The sequence below is a fragment of the Macaca thibetana genome, chromosome 11 (genome assembly GCF_024542745.1).
Source record: "Macaca thibetana thibetana isolate TM-01 chromosome 11, ASM2454274v1, whole genome shotgun sequence".
In the NCBI taxonomy this organism is placed as follows: Eukaryota; Metazoa; Chordata; class Mammalia; order Primates; family Cercopithecidae; genus Macaca; species Macaca thibetana.
This window is the reverse complement of record NC_065588.1, coordinates 1628164-1647211: the sequence shown is the minus strand read 5'-3', so window position 1 is coordinate 1647211 and position 19048 is coordinate 1628164. Positions and strand designations below refer to the sequence as shown.

Genomic DNA, 19048 nt, shown 5'->3' with positions numbered 1-19048 from the left:
TCCTATATTCTTTTTATTTTGCCAAAAAGAGATAGCTTTTAAGAAGTATAATTTAACAAAAGTTTTAAAGAAGAAGAAAAAAAAAAAAGATGGGTACTAGGAGGTTCTACCAGTGATTCTCAGTTCTGTGATCCCCAGTTCCCAAGTGATGCTGACAGCAATGTGAGAAATGCAAGTTCTCAGGCCTCTCCCCAGATATCCTGCATCAAGAAGCTCTCAAGTTTATTCTGATGTCTAGTCAAGCTTCAGAACCAGCGCTCTAAGCAAAAGAAAGAGTAAGAGTTGGGCCAGGCGTAATGACTCATGCCTATAATCCCAGCACTTTGGGAGGCTGAGGTGGGTGGGTCACCTGAGGTCAGGAGTTCAAGACCAGCCTGGCCAACATGGTGAAACCCCATCTTTACTAATAATATAAAAATCAGGCCGGACGCGGTGGCTCACACCTGTAATCCCAGCACTTTGGGAGGCCGAGGTGGGTGGATCACGAGGTCAGGAGATCGGGACCATCCTGGCTAACACGGTGAAACCCCGTCTCTACTAAAAATACAAAAAAAAAAATTAGCCGGGCCTGGTGGTGGGCGCCTGTAGTCCCAGCTACTGGGGAGGCTGAGGCAGGAGAATGGCGTAAACCCGGGAGGCGGAGCTTGCAGTGAGCCGAGATCGCGCCACTGCACTCCAGCCTGGGTGACAGAGCGAGACTCTGTCTCAAAAAAAAAAAAAAAAAAAAAAAAAAAAATCAGCCAGGCGTGGTGGCAGGTGCCTGTAATCCCAGCTTCTCGGGAGGCTGAGGCAGGAGAATCGCTTGAACCCGGGATGTGGAGGTTGCAGTGAGCTGAGATCGAGCCACTGCACTGCAGCCTGGGTGACAAAGTGAGACTCTGTCTCAGAAAAAGAAAGAAAGAAAGAGTAAGAGTTGGTAGTGAAACCATAGGTCCAAGGCCACAGGATGGATGGATGTCTGGCAGAAGAGGAGTTCTGGACCATTTCTTTGCGGGTGAATGGAACATGCTGCCCTTCCTGACTTACAGAGGAGAAGATAAGATGCAAGCAGATGGCTGGCTCTACCTGAAAGATCATTCTCTTATGCTCCTACACTTTTGTTATGTTTCTAGTCCTTGAACCTGTACACGTCTTTTTCTTTTTCTTTTTCTTTTTTTTGAGACAGAGTCTCGCTCTGTTGCCCAGGCTGGAGTGCAGTGGAGCGATCTCAGCTCACTGCAATCTCTGCATCCCAGGTTCAAGCTATTCTCCTGCCTCAGCCTCCCGAGTAGCTCCGAGTACTAGCTGAGATTACAGGTGCCCCCCACTACACCCAGCTAATTTTCTGTATTTTTAGTAGAGACGAGGTTTCACCATGTTGGCTGGGCTGGTCTCGAATTCCTGACCTTGTGATTCACCTGCCTCTCGGCCTCCCACAGGGCTGGGATTACAGGCGTGAGCCACTGCGCCCAGCTTCGAACCTGTACATTTCTTTAAAACAGGAAATAAAGTTTTAAAAAAGTTTAACTGTCAGCAAATGTACATCTGTATCATTTTGAGGCACATATGTGAGGGTTTTGTTTTTTTTTTTTCTTTTTCAAAGTGCATCTTTATAAAAGAAAAGAACAAAAGCAGCATTTACCAGGTCCCTACTATGTGCCAGGTATGCACTAGGCCTTTCCTTGCTGGTGGATGTTTTCTTAACGAATTCTCACCACAGCTCCGTGAACGGCAATCACTTTCGTTTTATAGATGAGGAAATTGAAGCTCAAAGAATTGAGTGACTTTGCCATAGGTCATGCAACAGACTACAGTGGGAGGGCAAGGACTCAAACACACAGCTTCAGACTCCAAATGTGGTGTGAACACAGCTCACGGGAAATGGGAACAGAAGGCACGGGCTTGTAGGGGAGAGTCACACGTGGACGCCGCAGGCAGGACACTTGAACTTCTCTCTTTTTCCATCTTTGTCTGGTTCTACTGTTAGAGAGAAGAATGGGGCACATGAGGAGAGAGCTGACTAAAACAACAAAAGAAACTTTTTTTTTTTTTTTTGAGGCAATTTTGGTTGTAAAAACAGTTGCAAAGTCCAGACCATGAATTAAAAATTTCTGACTTTAGATAAGATACTGACTTTCAATTCTAAATACATAATAGTTAAAATAAAGGTTTCTCTTTTTTCTTTCTCTTCTCCCTCTCTCTGTTACCCAGGCTGGAGTGCACTGGTGTGATCACGGCTCACTGCAGCCTTGACCTCCTGGGCTAAAACTATCCTCCTACCTCAGCCTTGTGAAGAGTTGGGACTATAGGTGCGCACCACTGTGTCTGGCTAATTTTTTAAATTTAATTTTGTAGGGATAGGGTCTCCCTGTATTGCCCAGGCTGATCTTGAACTCTTGGGCTCAAGTGATCCTCTCACCTCAGCCACCCCAAATGCTGGGATTACGGGAATGATCCACCGTGCCCAGCCAGATCTCTTATTCTTGGGAAAAATAAAACCTAAGAATTCTTTGGGAAAGTGATTTTTTTAGATTAACATAACTGATGCCTCAATATGGAATATCCATAACAATGTATGACGATATATGGTTGCTATTCTAATGTTATTTTTTTCTAAACAATGTAAAACTTCAGCCTATTCTCTAATAAAATTTCCACCATAATGTAATGACATTCTTCCCATCAACACCTATTCAAATTCCAGGTTTCACTATGGATCCTCCAAACTGAGAACTTTATTTCTATCACTCTGCTGGCACTTATAACACTAACAAATACTGTCACTGTCACAGGTATTTTCTAGCTCACCTGCTGGATCCCAAGTTCTTAAAGGCAAAAACATAATCTTCTACATCTTCGTTTATTTCATAGCACAGAGCAATATATATTATTTGTATTAATATTTTCCTGAATTTTTTTTTCTTGAGAGATGGTCTCGCTCTGTCACCCATGCTGGAGTGCAGGGGTGCGAGCACAGTTCACTGCAGCCTTGACCTCCTGGCCCAGCGATCTTCCCGCTTGCCTCAGCCTCCTGATTAGCTGGGACTACAGGTGCGTGCCATCACGCCTGGTTAATTAATTTTATTTTTATTTCTTGTAGAGATGGGACCTTGCTATGTTGCCTAGGCTAGTCTCAAACTCTTGGGATCAAGTGATCCTCCCACCCTGGCCTCCCAAAGTGCTGCGATTACAGCCACCCTGCCCAGCCCGAATGAGTGAATAAATTGAAAACCCATCTTTCTAAGTGTTCAGTGGCCTGGAAATGGCTACATTTACAACACACTGTATTTTTCTCGAGTCGTTCTATCTACCTGTTTTGTAACAAGTACCTAAGGTGTTTGTCAACATTGAACAAACAATACCTGATATCCGAGATTATTCTATTACTGTATTTCTACTTCTTTGGTTGGGTGCCTGAAACTACAAAAACACCCATTACAGTTAACACTCAAACGTTGCAAATAACAAATTACAAATGGCAACCCCATTTCAAGAGTAAAAGGGCACGACCATCCATCGGGGGTGAATAGTAATAGCTTAGCACCCCCTTTCACCTCCATGAGTTTTCCAGTGTGGGCAACACAGTACACATTCACCCTCACAGGAAGGCTCTCGCTACCCAGATCACAAGCCCTTACTTTTACGGTATTGGATAAAGATGATCCTAAGCCTACATTTACAAGATACAGCAAGCTAGCAATTTGGGAGAGCATCTCAAATATCTCAGGGGGTTCCTGGCAATCTGTTGATGTGAGAATACTTTTCACATATTTTTCTCTTTTTCTTTTCTATCCTTATTTCAAAATGTTTGTCCTGCTAAAATCTTTTTAAAATTTTTAATTGTAAAGTACACATAACATAAAATTTGTCATCTTAACCATTTTTTGTTTGTTTTTGTTTTTTTAAGACAAAGTTTTGCTCTTATTGCCCAGGCTGGAATACAATGGCACAATCTTGGCTCACTGCAACCTCCACCTCCCGGGTTTAAGTGATTCTCCTGCCTCAGCCTCCCGAGTAGCTGGGATTACAGGAATGCGCCACCATGCCCGGCTAGTTTTGTATTTTTAGTAGAGACGAGGTTTCTCCATGTTGGTCAGGCTGGTCTCGAACTCCTGACCTCAGGTGATCTGCCCGCCTTAGCCTCTCAAAGTGCTGGGATTACAGGCGTGAGCCACCTCGCCTGGCCCATTTTTAAGTGTACAGCTCAGTAGTGTTAGGTATATTCACATTCTTGTGCAACCAATTTTTAGAACTTTTCCATCTCGTAAAACTGAAACTCTATACCCATTAAACAACTCCTCATTCCGCATCAACCCTCTCCCCAGCCCCTAGCAATGATTATTTTTTTCTGTTTCTATAATTTTGACTACTCTAGATACCTCGTATAAGTGGAATTGTACAGTATTTGTCATTTTGTGATTGGCTTATTAACTTAGCACAATGTCCTTAGGGTTCATCCATGTTGTACTATGTGTCAGAATCTCCTTCCTTTTCAAGGCTGAATGATATTCCCTTGTGAGTATATACCACAATTTGCTTATCCGTTCATTTGTCAATGGATATTCGGTTGCTTCTAACTTTTGGTATTATGAATAACGTTACTAGGAACATGGATGTACAAATAGCTCTTTGAGCCCCTGCTTTCAATTCTTTTAGGTACATACCTAGAAACAGAATCATATGGTATTTTTAATTTTTTGAGAAATGGCCATACCATTTTCCATAGCAGCTGCGCAATTTTTTGTAATAGAGATGGGGTCTTGCTATGTTGCCCAGGTTGATCTTGAACTCCTGGGCTCAAGCAATCCTCCTGCTTCAGCCTCCTAAAGTGCTGGAATTACAGGTGTGAGTCACTGTGCCTGGCCCACAACTTTACATTCTCACCCACAGTGCACCAGGATTCTACTTTCTCCATATCCTTACCTACACTTGTTATTTTCTGTTTTATTAATAGTAGCCATCCTTATGGATATGAGGTGGTATCTTATTGTGGCTTTCATTTGCATTTCCCTATGACTAATGATGTTGAGCATCTTTTCACACGCTGTGGGTCATTTGGGTATCTTCTTTGGAGAAATGTCTATTTAAATCTTTTGCCCATTTTTAAATAGGGGTGTTTTTTTTTGTTTATTGTTTCTGCTTAAATCTTTTCTTTGCAATCAGTGAATCAAATCCTCACTCTCTTATCTTTAATATTCTGTCACCAAGAAGTGTCGAGAGTGATGCTCTCCTACTTAGAAACACTTAGCAATAGAATGAATGTTATTCTCCAGAAACCTTTAAGTTGGAAAGGCGGCATTTTATTACAAACCTCAGATTACTAATGCTGCCCAGCTCGCCAAGAAGTTCGATATGTATGAAGTCTTACATAAAGAGATATTATTTATATTCTCCATCTCATTCATGTCAGTTCAACAACATTGACAAAATGTCTACTACATAGCAGGCATCATGCCAAAGATACATTAGAGTTCAAGGAAAATAGACACAAAATATTTTAACTTTTTTTTTTTTTTGACAAGGTCTCTTGCTCTGTTGCCCAGGCTGGAGTGCAGTGGGACAGTACCAGCTGACTGCAACCTCTGCCTCCTGGGTTCATGTGATTCTCATGCCTCAGCCTCCTGAGTAGCTGGGATTACATGCATGTGTGACCATGCCTGGCTAATAGTTTTGTTTTTTTTAGTAGAATTGGGGTTTACCATGTTGGCCAGGCTGGTCTCGAACTCCCGACCTCCAGTGATTAGCCCACCTCAGCCTCCCAACGTGCTGGGATTACAGGCATGAGCCACTTTGCCCGGCCTATTTTCACTCCTTTGACCCAACCCATAAACTAGACTCTGGCCCACTAGTTTTGGAAACACATATATATTCTTGAATGAGGAGTTAAAAGCTCCAGAGCACTTCTGATCTTTCCTGCCAGGTGTGCCCCTTCTGAAGGAGAAAGTATGAATCCTTAGGTAAGCTTGATCTTGGGGTTGGGCCTCTCACCCTACCCTGGTGAAAAGCACACTCCATCTGAAAAATCTAGAATTTAAAAAAAAAAAAATTCTTGGTAAGGCTTTGGAGAGACTTCCCTACACAAGGCTATCAATTCTGCTTTTAAATAGGCTATAGTTCATTCAGAAAAAAACTTCTGGTTGCAACTTGTTTTTTTATTTTTATTTTTTATTTATTTTTTTTTTTGAGAGGGAATCTCGCGCTGTCGCCCAGGCTGGAGTGCAGTGGCCGGATCTCAGCTCACTGCAAGCTCCGCCTCCCGGGTTCACGCCATTCTCCTGCCTCAGCCTCCCGAGTAGCTGGGACTACAGGCGCCCGCCACCTCGCCCGGCTAGTTTTTGTATTTTTTAGTAGAGACGGGGTTTCACTGCGTTAGCCAGGATGGTCTCGATCTCCTGACCTCGTGATCTGCCCGTCTCGGCCTCCCAAAGTGCTGGGATTACAGGCTTGAGCCACCGCGCCCGGCCACTGGTTGCAACTTGTTAAATCATATACAAAAATCTCAACAAGTTTTAAAAATATGAAGAGCAAGCCACGGAATTTTCTTCATTGGTACACATATTTGCCAGACAATCAGAGTCTCCTATCTATACATACTCTCCATATATTTTTGGGTCCTAAGTCTGTGCATAAACCAAAACTCCCAAGAAGTTATTGTATTCGAAATTATTCTTAATATCTGGAGCCTGCATTAGGAACAATGTATATTTCCATAGGCTAAGGAGACGGTATGCTAGGCTCTTGGCCTCACAGTGTTCCTACTGGAAAGGTCCCTGAAGATTACCTAGTCAAATCACCCTGGTGTAACACAAGGAAACCGAGACCCAGAAAGGGGATTGTTTCACCAGTGGCATAGGCACCAGGTGTTCAGATTCTGCATACAGCTCATTCTATGCCCTAGTTCCTTTTCCCCAGAAAGCTTTTTCTGTGATGCTTCTTGATGCTATATTTTCCTATTTATTGCTGAAAATCCTTGTAATATATACTTGAGTGCCTTAAATAAAAGGCTCTGTGTTAATAAGATTCTAGAACTCAAGTCAAGAAAAACTGTTGCTAGAACAAGGACCGGACAGCCAACTTCTGGAGAAAGTGCTTCCAGATGCCTCTGAATGACTCTTCAGATTTGAGAACGAAGGCCTTTCTAGAGAAGGAAAACCTTTAAACTCCTTCTTAGTCTGAGCCTGGTCAGGCCCCCTGTCTAAAATTCCCCCCAAATGTGTGGGGTACTTTGTTTTGTATTAAACAGGATTAAGTTACACTAAGGTGCTTTGGATTAAGGCCTTGACATCAACCCAAACACATCTAGGTGCATAGAATAACCAAAAAGTGACTTTCACACAGAATTTAAGGTCAAAGTTTAGGCAGAAGTGACTGATAAGAATAAAAGCCTAAATAACCCCCAGGAGAAGAGTGAAGCCCAGGCACACCCCGGAATCGTGACACTTACTGCCACCGTACATCTGGAGGTACTGGATGACTAACAGTACAGTCTATTTTTTTCAGGAAGGTTATAAAAATCTATGGGCTTCACACTGCGTGTAATGTGGGTGAGGTAACAAGCTGGCGAGAATTTTTGCTTCTGCATTTCCTGATTTAGGAAAGAGGAGTGGTAGGGGTGTAAAAGGTGTATTATACCTATTACTGAATTTGTACGTATTTGGTCCAATATTGGTTGCTTGAGCGAAAGTTACTCTCCTACACTGAACATGGAACCCCTTCCAAATCTTGTTCAGGTCCTCAAAGAATCAATGAAACCATTTTCCCTTTCTGATAAATCCGGTTGTGTTGTATCTAGTTGTGTGGATCCATAAATTAAAATACAGAGAGTCATTTTCTCTGATCCAAAAATTCTTGGTTTGGGGGTAGTTAAAATGAAACTTCTGAAATTCTATCCTTAGTACGGACATTGAGGACCCAGGGGCTACATCCTAGAATGTAATTGTGCCCTCTTTCCATAAAACAGTTGACAAACCAACAGACACGACTGGATTGTCTTAAACCAAGTTCAACTGTCATTCCATTTTAATCAAAAAGTAAACCGGATTCAGCATATACGAATATATTGACTATCAGTACAACTGAGCCATGCAACTGATAGTCTAAGGCTGATGACAAGGAGAAAGCTCCTAAAACAAGGTTTAGGGAAGGCTGTTCCCCTCTAAGCAAAGTGGGCTGAGGGTATTGGTAGTGCAACAGCCTGCAGAAGTAGAGGGAAGTTTTGATATATCAAGTACCGAGGGGAACACACACAGCATGTCTGGAAACCATCAGAAGATGCTAGAAGGAAGTACAGATAATTCTAGAAATTTCTAGAACACCGACTGGAGGGGGTCATTGTTTAAGATGAGTAAAGGCCAGTTTCTCTACAATTTAAGACACGAGACTGGAGAGAAAGGAGTCGTAGGAAACAGCTCCAACCGGGGGAGCAGGGGTGTGATAATGAGATGTGTTAAAGGGCATTAGGGACAGCAAGAATAGGACAGTTGGGGTGATGATTATTGAGCACTGCTATAGGAGGAGGCTCTCGCAGGGATAATCAAGGGAGAGGGGTGTGAAGTAAGGGTCAGGGATGTAGGGGTAAACTGTGGGAAGGGGTTGTGCAGACTTCTACAGCAAAGAAAAAGAAGGAACGGGGCTGGGGCGTGGCTCAGAGAGGGAACGGCTCAATAACGGGCTGCGGGGTGAAAAGCAGCCGGGTGGGGAGGCGCTCGGCTGACAGCTGCTGCTCCCGCACGGCGCCCACAGGGTTAAAAACCAGGGGCCACGGGACCAGGCCGAACTCGGTTTCCAGGGCAACGGCTCCACAGTTCCGGCAGCGCAGGCCCGTACCATTGCGCGGGCGCGGGGGAGCGGGAGCGGCGGAGTGGACGCGCTGCAGGGCGGCGGAGCCGGAGCCGGCTCGGGCGCTACCAAACGCGCGGCCCGCCTGCTCGCCCGGGGTCTGCGCCGAGCCGCGCTCCGGCCGGACGGCCGCGGCGTCCTCGGTGCGGGGGCCGGCAGCTCCCAAGTGGCCGCGGGCGGCGGGGGAGAAGGAACGCGCGCCGCCAGCCGGGATTGCCCTCCTCGTCCCCCCGCCTGCGCGGCGGAGTGCGGGCGGCCCGGGGCTGGGAGGTTTGAAAAGCGGGCGAGAGACAAAGGCAGCAGGAAGCCTCCTCCGCGCCCGGAGCCCGTGCGCCCGGCCCCCGGGGCCCCCTCGCCGCCCGCCGGCCCGCGGAGCAGCGGCGGCGGCAGGAGGCGGAGGATGCGGCAGGGGGCGTGGGCGCGGCGGCGCGGGCGGAGCGGCGCGGCCCGGGCGCGGCGTGGGTAGAGCCGAGGCGGCGGCGGCCGGCCTCCGGGAGCGAGAGCGAGGCGCCTTCCCCGCCCGGGATGTGAGCGCCGCGCGGAGCCCGGGGCGGGGGAGGGCCGGGCCGGAGGCGCAGCCGGCAGGAAGGAAGGACGGACGGACCAGGAGGAGGAGCGGCGGCGGCGGCCGGAGCCGGAAGGCGGGGAGGGGCCGGCCGTTGGGCCCGAGGCGGCGGCAGCGGCGGCGGCTGGGGAGAAGCGCTCTCGTCGCCTGCCCGAGTGCGGAGCGGCGGGGCCCGCGCCTCCTCCCCCCAGCGCCGCGGAGGGGGGAGGAGGAAGATGGAGACCCACATCTCATGCCTGTTCCCGGAGCTGCTGGCCATGATCTTCGGCTACCTGGACGTCCGGGACAAGGGGCGCGCGGCGCAGGTGTGCACGGCCTGGCGGGACGCCGCCTACCACAAGTCGGTGTGGCGGGGGGTGGAGGCCAAGCTGCACCTGCGCCGGGCCAACCCGTCGCTGTTCCCCAGCCTGCAGGCCCGGGGCATCCGCCGCGTGCAGATCCTGAGTCTCCGCCGCAGCCTCAGCTACGTGATCCAGGGCATGGCCAACATCGAGAGCCTCAACCTCAGCGGCTGCTACAACCTCACCGACAACGGGCTGGGCCACGCGTTTGTGCAGGAGATCGGCTCCCTGCGCGCTCTCAACCTGAGCCTCTGCAAGCAGATCACTGACAGCAGCCTGGGCCGCATAGCCCAGTATCTGAAGGGCCTGGAGGTGCTGGAGCTGGGGGGTTGCAGCAACATCACCAACACTGGCCTTTTGCTCATCGCCTGGGGTCTGCAGCGCCTCAAGAGCCTTAACCTCCGCAGCTGCCGCCACCTCTCGGATGTCGGCATCGGGCACCTGGCCGGCATGACGCGCAGCGCTGCGGAGGGCTGCCTGGGCCTGGAGCAGCTCACGCTACAGGACTGCCAGAAGCTCACAGATCTTTCTCTAAAGCACATCTCCCGAGGGCTGACGGGCCTGAGGCTCCTCAACCTCAGCTTCTGTGGGGGCATCTCGGACGCTGGCCTCCTGCACCTGTCGCACATGGGCAGCCTGCGCAGCCTCAACCTGCGCTCCTGTGACAACATCAGTGACACGGGCATCATGCATCTGGCCATGGGCAGCCTGCGCCTCTCGGGGCTGGATGTGTCGTTCTGTGACAAGGTGGGAGACCAGAGTCTGGCTTACATAGCCCAAGGGCTGGATGGCCTCAAGTCTCTCTCTCTCTGCTCCTGCCACATCAGTGATGATGGCATCAACCGCATGGTGCGGCAGATGCACGGGCTGCGCACGCTCAACATTGGACAGTGTGTGCGCATCACGGACAAGGGCCTGGAGCTGATCGCTGAGCACCTGAGCCAGCTCACCGGCATAGACCTGTACGGCTGCACCCGAATCACCAAGCGCGGCCTGGAGCGCATCACGCAGCTGCCCTGCCTCAAGGTACTCAACCTGGGACTCTGGCAGATGACGGACAGTGAGAAGGTCAGGTGAGGGCGGCAGCACCAGCTCCCCTTGTCCCGCCCTGTTCATCCTCCCATCACCACCGCCCCCGCACACTCACACGCACACTTATGCACAGATCATTGCAGCGGATGAGATGGGGCTGTGACAGAAGCCTCAGGCTCGTTTTCTCCTCCCTCCTCCAGCCCCCTCCCGGCTTCCAGCCCATTCTCTTTGCAGCTGGGGTTCCTACCCTACCCTACTCCCAGCTCCTTTTCCCCGCGGATGGAGAATGGACTCGGCTGCTTACCCACCCACTCCCCTGCGGGGGGTGGAGGACTGATTCAGCTACTGTATTCCCACTGCTGTGACTGGAAATGGGGGTGGGGAGTGACTGTCTTTTCAACCCTGGGGAGTTGAGGAAAATGTCTGCCTTCACTTCAGCTTTCATTTGAATACTGTGATCTGGTTTTTATTTTCAAATGTATAAAAAGCAAACCCAGCTACAAAGGCCTTTTCACCCTTCTTCCACTTCGTAACTAATCCCAGTCTCTTCTCATCACTCCTCCTCTTACAGTACTCTGCTATTCACGCTCATTTCATTTTCTTCTTTCCTTTTTAAAATTGTTTTTTTGGAAAAAATTTGAAATCATGGTCCTTTTTTTCTGCTGAATATATTCTATATATTCTATATATATAAATTATATATATATACATATATATGTCTGGCTACCTCGTTTTAGTTTACTTTTTTTCTGAAGCCCTGGAATTCTACAAGAGAGATATTTTGAGACTGAAACATGTTTGTGCCTAGACTGGAAAGATGCCCTTGGGTTTGTCCGTCTTTTTGTGTTGGCTTCTTCCCAGCCTCCATCCGTCCAGTGTGCCCCACTTCCACATTCTGGCTATAATTTCCTTTTTCTCCTTGTTCATTGGGATTTGAGGACCTGTTTCTAAATCTTGACTTAATTTATAGCACAAATATGTGGGAGCAATGAGAGTTGAACCGTTGTTTTTGTTTGAGATGCAGATTGTGTCTTGAAAATGATGATTATATATGCAAATTCTGCCCTACCCTCACCCTCTTCCAAGTTTCCCCCAAAAAAGGTCACACAGTGCGGCTTCCTGTGGGAAACAGGAGCAAAGCTGGCCTGCAGAGCCCCCGGGGCTGTGATGAAGCTCATGTCTTATCTCTGTTCTATTAACAAAATGGGAGTTTGTGGGTTTTAAAAAAATTCTGTTTCTAAATGGAGGAATAGATGACTTTCTTTATTTTGGTGGGGGTTGGGACTTGTGGCTTTAAAGAAATCACTTTTGAGTAGGATGTATATTTTTGTTGGATTTTTGTTGTTTATTTTTTTAGAATCCTCCACAGCAACATGCGAGACCATGGAGTTAAAGAAACCCAGAGACCTTTATCAATTAATTGTACTGTTTGTGAATTTGTATAAATAATAACAAAGATCCTCTTAAAACGTTTATATTCTTACAGTAAAAGGTTAAACTGATATTTATATAATAAAAGAGGAAATATGAAGTATGTTTTTGAAAAAAAAAAAAACCAACAGCCTTGTATCTGCGAATTATTTTTAAGGCATTGTGTGCTTGGGTACATGCCAAGGTAGGAGGTGCTGTTTGTATACTCTCAGAGGACGCAAGGTGGAGTTTGGTGCATCCTATGTGGGGGTGAGTCAGCTCGTGGGTGAAATTTTATTCTGTATAAGGTTTACTACTGACATGTTTTGTTTCTAGAAATGTGATTAGACTGGAGATTTACATAATTTTTGGCTTTAAACTGTCAACAACCTGGAAATTTAAAGAAATTGAACAAAATGAAACTTTTTAAAAAACCAGATTTGTATGTAAGTCACAGTTTCCCCGAGTGGCCAGTTTTTCTCTGGGTGAAAATGAGATCTAGGGGTGACGTTGAAAAGTGGATCACGATGTGGCCAAGAAAGATGGATTTCTTGACCCTGCGAGTGGGTGTGGGGAGGATGTGAAGGTGGAAGGACTGCAGCCATTGTTCAGAAAAGTTAAAAGAGCGCTGTCCTTGCGTGCTTGCCGGCTCAGTCATGCATGCTGAATCTCCCAGTGTGAGCGAGGGTCCCGGTGGAAAGGAGGAGGGCAGCTCAAGCCCTCTTTTTAACATTCCCCTCCAGGCCTGGCTGTAAGGAAGCACTTTCCTGGGGGATGGGGAGCTTGGCCAGGATTCTTGCACATTTGCATTTTAGCACTTCCAGCAGCCGAGGCTGGCCACTGGATCCACTCCGTCAAGGGTTTTTAGACTGAAATCGGGGCAGATTAATGAAATACCAACAATTCCAGCAAAGAGTTCCCTTTGGTAGACAAAAACAAAATAATCTGGCACCCTGTGGTTTGACTGTGGAGACCTATGGGTATGAATGCGCCGACAGGGGAGTGGCTCATATTCCTGGTTTCACATTGGTCTTGGTTGTTTCTGAGATTGTTAAAAAAGTACTGATCTCAGCAAGAGCTGATAAGAGTAGTATAAAACTTTCCTGGATCAACCCCTCTTTCCAGGAAGAGGGCTGGAACCCAGGTTTCTCCGGGGATAAGATTGTTTTGTAAAACGTCCAAGCTTTCTGCCTGAGCATATCACAAGAGCCGCATTGTTCCTTTTTGGAGAGTCATCACAATTGGGTCTAATTGAGCCTGACACTAGATCCATCTTCTGTTTCTTTGGGGAAGGTGTGGATCTCTTTCTTCCCACTTAGGTTACAGTGCTTAATGCCTGGAAAAAAAAATATGTGTGAAGCCTATTAAGACGTAGGAACTCTGAATTAGGGTCAGCTTTCTAATTTAGCATTTGACACAACTCCTGAAGGTTACATGGCTGTGGGTTCTTAGTCTGTTTTTCTTCCAAGAGACTGCATGGCTATACAGATTCAACTGATAAAAATTTGAGCACCCAAGTCTTAGGCTCTGTATTCACATTCTTCATTTTAATACGCAGAATATTCCTGCCACCTGTAACATGAAGCATGTTCTTCTGTTTTGTCTCCTTTTTATGTTAAATGTCAAATATATGCTTGACTAAAGGTGGGCAAATTAATGTTTGAAAGTTAAGCCCGGCCGGGCGCGGTGGCTCAAGCCTGTAATCCCAGCACTTTGGGAGGCCGAGGCGGGCAGATCACAAGGTCAGGAGATCGAGACCACAGTGAAACCCCGTCTCTACTAAAAATACAAAAAATTAGCCGGGCGAGGTGGCGGGCGCCTGTAGTCCCAGCTACTCAGGAGGCTGAGGCAGGAGAATGGCGTGAACCCAGGAGGCGGAGCTTGCAGTGAGCCGAGATCGCGCCACTGCACTCCAGCCTGGGCAACAGCGTGAGACTCCGTCTCAAAAAAAAATAAAAAAAAAAAAAAGAAAGTTAAGCCCATGGGTCTATCTATATCCTTATCCTGAACGAGGCATATTTAGTACAGCGGGAGCTTCTCTGGAAAAGATGGTGAGCCACCTAGAGTGGTTAGTGAAGGTCAACTGCTCATCTCGCAGCCTTTTTGGGTGGAAAGCAATTAATGTGTTGAGAACCTATGTGTGCTTTACAAGGTACTTGTAAGTTTTAATCTTCAAAGCAACCTGCTGAAACAGGTATTATCCCTGTTTTCCAGATAAGTCATAATTCCTGCCGTAAGTTACCCAACCAGTAAGTGAGGGAGCCAGGATTCAAATCTAGGCTCCATTTCTCCATTTCCCTTCCTTTTTTTTTTTTTTTTTTTTTTTTTTTTGAGACAAGGTCTTGATCTGTTGCCCAGGCAGGAGTGCAGTGGTGCAAACACAACCCACTGCAGCCTTGACCTCCCAGGTTCAAGTGATCCTCCCACCTCAGCCTCCCAAGTAGCTGAGACTACAGGCATACACCACCATGGCTGGTTATCTTTTTTTTTTTTTTTCTTTGTATTTTTTTTGTAGAAACAGGGTTTCACCATGTTGCCCAGGCTGGTCTCAAACTCCTGGGCTCAAGCAATCTGCCCACCTCGGCCTCCCAAAGTCCTGGGATTACAGGCAAGAGCCACTCTGCCTGGCCCGGGCTCCATTTCTAAAGCCCAGCTCCCTTTTGTTTGGTGAGAAGATTTAGTTACTCGTCATACCTTGGTTTCCCGTAAGGTGACCCTCAGAAGTGAACGGTAGCTGTTTGAACACTGTATGAACAAGCTTATGCCATAGGGCATTACGTCAAAGGGAATAAGGGTGATTCTTGGTGGAATAAAAAGTTGATCCCCACCACACCTACAGGAATGGGAGAAATGCACTGAAGAATAGAAGAGCTAAAGGACATGAGTTGATAGGACACTACGTGGTGGTACAAAAGTTAAAAGGCACAGGGCAGTTCTTAGAATAACAGAAGAAAACTTGGTTCAGGTATTTGCTGAAACTTGAGAACTGAAAAAACATAATGTAAACTTGGTGTAAACCTTATCATCTAGAAGTAATAAACCTCAACAGAAACTGGGTAGTAGTCAAGGACCAACTTCATTTCCCTTCTTTTTCTAAGTGTCATCACGCATAGCCCTTCAATGTTCTTGCTGAAAAGATTATAAACCACCTGTGGGGCTCGGCCAATTTCTGCAGCTCCCAACCTAGGCCTTTAACTTGTCCAGCTTCACATTTACTAAAACTAAAAGCCAGCGCCAGTATATCCTAAAAATAAACTCAAACCGATCACGTTCTTTCGTGAGTCAGACGAACAACAAGGAGCTAAACAAGTAAACATTCCTTTTTCTTTTGAAAGCTATGAACTTTCTCTGACATAAGGACATATGATATATGTAAATTAAAGCATGGCCTAGCTCCCAAATCCTGCTGCTTTTCCTGAAGTGGTTACTAGATAGGTGCTGGTCTTAGAATATAAACAAAACCTTTCGCTTTTGACTTAGAGAATTCGCATTCAAGTTTTCAACGGGAAGGGGTAGTGGCCCCCAGGGACCACTGTGTTTCTAAAGAATAAGAACCTCTTGATTAAAAGATCAGATTTGTAAAACAAAAGCAAGGCCTCATGCAGCTTCTGACAACTGTCTCTTCCCAGTTCTATGAAAGGGAAAGCCCCTGGCCTCTGATCTCTGCTGTGTTCTGTGGTAGAAAGGGAGGGACGATAGTAAGTCATCCAGTGGTCCCTTCTCTCTGTTCTCTTTCTCTTCCCTGCATCAAACATCACCCCTTTTAAAAGTTAATTCCATCCCTTTAGTAGAGGGCAAGACCTAAACTTTGTGCCATTATGAACCCCTGAGGAGTCAGAGGGGATGAGGCTTTTTGATGAAATAATGTGGATCATGAGTAAAGCACAGGATTAGAAATTAGAAAGCTGGGCCGGGTGCGGTGGCTCAAGCCTGTAATCCCAGCACTTTGGGAGGCCGAGACGGGCGGATCACAAGGTCAGGAGATCGAGACCATCCTAACATGGGCTAACATGGTGAAACCCCATCTCCACTAAAAAATACAAAAAACTAGCCGGGCGAGGTGGCGGGCGCCTGTAGTCCCAGCTACTCGGGAGGCTGAGACAGGAGAATGGGGTGAACCCGGGAGGCGGAGCTTGCAGTGAGCTGAGATCCGGCCACTGCACTCCAGCCTGGGCGACAGAGCGAGACTCCGTCTCAAAAAAAAAAAAAAAAAAAAAAAAAAAAATTAGAAAGCTGCATTCAAACCTAAGCTCAGGCTTGGGCCACATATTTACCTAATTTCTGTCAATGTACCTGGTCAACTGTTAGGCAGCAGGTTACATTTTTTTTTTTTTTGAGACGGAGTCTTGCTCTGTAGCCCGGGCTGGAGTGCAGTGGCCGGATCTCAGCTCACTGCAAGCTCCGCCTCCCGGGTTTGCGCCATTCTCCTGCCTCAGCCTCCCGAGTAGCTGGGACTACAGGCACCCGCCACCTCGCCCGGCTAGTTTTTTGTATTTTTTAGTAGAGACGGGGTTTCACCGTGTTAGCCAGGATGGTCTGGATCTCCTGACCTCGTGATCCGCCCGTCTCGGCCTCCCAAAGTGCTGGGATTACAGGCTTGAGCCACCGCGCCCGGCCAACAAGTTACATTTTTTAAAAAGTGTTGTAAAATAGATGGGACATGCATGTGTAGATGAGTGCCAAATATTTATTTACTTAACGAAATATCAAAGGTAAGTGCACAGTTGGAATAAGAGCATATATTCTCAGCTCTTGTATGGAATTTCTAGACAATTGGTAAATTTAAATATCCACAGATGATCAGTTTCAGTTTTTTCCTCTTTTCCAGGGATTGCTCTGATTTTGCCTGGTGGAGTTGCCTTTACCAACCCAGAATATTTGGTCATATGTAAAGCCAAGTCCTCCAGTTGAGGTGCAAAAGAAAGTAAGCTTGAGATCTTAGCAGTACTTGAGTAGGGTATGTTAAACCCCCCCGCAATAAAACAATAGAAGTGGAATTCCTCTGCCTGCTATTTGTTAAAACAGAAAAGTGCACATATTTTCTTCAAAAAGAAGACTGAAGTTTCTATTATTTCATTACTCTTCTACTTTAATTTTTTTTTGAGATGGAGACGGAGTTTCACTCTTGTTGCCCAGGCTGCAGTGCAATAGCGTGATCTTGGCTCCCTGCAACCTCCGCCTCCCGGGTTCAAGCGATTCTCCTGCCTCAGCCTCTCGCGTAGCTGGGATTACAGGCGTGTGCCACCACACCTGGCTAATTTTGTATTTTTGGGAGAGACGGGGTTTCTCCAGGTTGGTCAGGCTGGTCTCAAACTTCCGACCTCAAGTGATCCGCGCATCTAGGCCTCCCAAAGTGCTGGGATTACAGGCGTGAGCCACCGCGCCTGGCCACTTAAATTGTTTAAGGAACAAATGCTATATATCCTTATAACAAACTTACAAGGATACTTGCATTTGTGATAGTGGAAACGAATGAGTCTCAATTACCAAGAAGAGAACTGGGTCTGCAGCCCTGGCACAGCAGAGAAACCCAAGTGAGACAAGGTTAGAAATGTGAATGTGATCTGGTGAAGAACTCGGTCACAGAGTGTTTGGTTTCTCTGTCTCAAAATTTTTGTTTTCCCAAATCTGGCAGATGTGGTACATTTAATTTTTTTTTTTTTTTTTTGAGACGGAGTCTCGCTCTGTCGCCCAGGCTGGAGTGCAGTGGCCGGATCTCAGCTCACTGCAAGCTCCGCCTCCCGGGTTTACGCCATTCTCCTGCCTCAGCCTCCCGAGTAGCTGAGACTACAGACGCCGCCACCTCGCCCGGCTAGTTTTTTTAGTAGAGACGGGGTTTCACCGTGTTCGCCAGGATGGTCTCGATCTCCTGACCTCGTGATCCACCCACCTCAACCTCCCAAAGTGCTGGGATTACAGGCCTGAGCCACCGCGCCCGGCCACATTTAATTTTATAAAGAGGAAAAGATGCTTAATGAAGTGGAAAAGATTTTGCCTGGGTAATTAGTGAAGAACCTAGTCTCAGAACCTGGGCTGCTCTAGACTTAATGACCAATGCAGAAGGTGGCAACACGGAGGCGGTTCACACATGCACTGCAGAGCACCACTCTGGCTCTCTTTGGAGACGCGCTGCACCAACCCGGGCACGGCACACATCTGTAGTCCCAGCTACTCACTAGGCTGAGGTGGGAGGATCACTTGAACACCGGAGTTCAAGACCAGCCTGGGTGACACAGCAAAACCCTATCTCTTAAAAAAATTTTGTTTTTTGTCTTTTTTTTTTTTTTGACAGTCTCACTCTGTTGCCCAGGCTGGAGTGCAGTGGCATGAGCAGAGCTCACTACAGTCTTGGACTCCTGGGCTCAAGGGATCTTTCCATCTCAGCCTTAAAAAAAATAGTTTTTTTAAAGGTGCTACACCAAAGCATATTATTTTCACTGGGAGTAAAAAAAAAAAAAAAACCCAAAATGCTAAAAGTTATTACTATTTAATATGCACTACATTATGCAAACCTAGACATGTCTGCAAGTATTATATAGGGTTATTCAGGAAACCAAAAAACTAATACATGTTGTTAAATGGTCTATAAGGTACTGAAGTAACTGTCAAATATGTTGCCTGTGGCTCTCAGAGGATTTGAGTCAGTTTCCAAAACACTGCTTTGTCGCACATAGTAATGTGGAATACTAATGCTGGGAGGACTGCTTATGAGAGCTTCAAAGCTAGGAACTTACACACATTTCACATGCTATAAATATCTGCCACACAATCCTTTTATAAAGTAGAATCAAGTTGCAAAAACTCTATTTTCTCTTCATTCAAGGGTAAAAAGCTTTGACTTCACAGATGTTTTAGTTACAAATCCCACTTGTCCAGAAAGAGT

The 19048-nt window shown here is 46.7% G+C and overlaps 1 protein-coding gene across 6 annotated transcripts in view; it reads left to right on the top strand.

Annotated features, from left to right (window-relative positions):
- The first annotated feature begins 8819 nt into the window (after window positions 1–8819).
- FBXL14 (F-box and leucine rich repeat protein 14) overlaps window positions 8820–19048 on the top strand; it is a 31596-nt gene continuing 21367 nt past the window's right edge. Inside the window, exons 1-2 of one of the 6 annotated variants that reach the window (XM_050747096.1) lie at window positions 8820–10749; window positions 16994–17786. In XM_050747096.1, the coding sequence (XP_050603053.1) occupies window positions 9598–10749; window positions 16994–17005 (1164 nt within the window). In that variant the 5' untranslated portion in view covers window positions 8820–9597 and the 3' untranslated portion in view covers window positions 17006–17786. Of the gene's footprint in view, window positions 10797–16993; window positions 17787–19048 lie in introns of those variants that run through there. The other 5 variants (XM_050747091.1, XM_050747095.1, XM_050747094.1 and 2 more) reach the window with 5 other exon arrangements.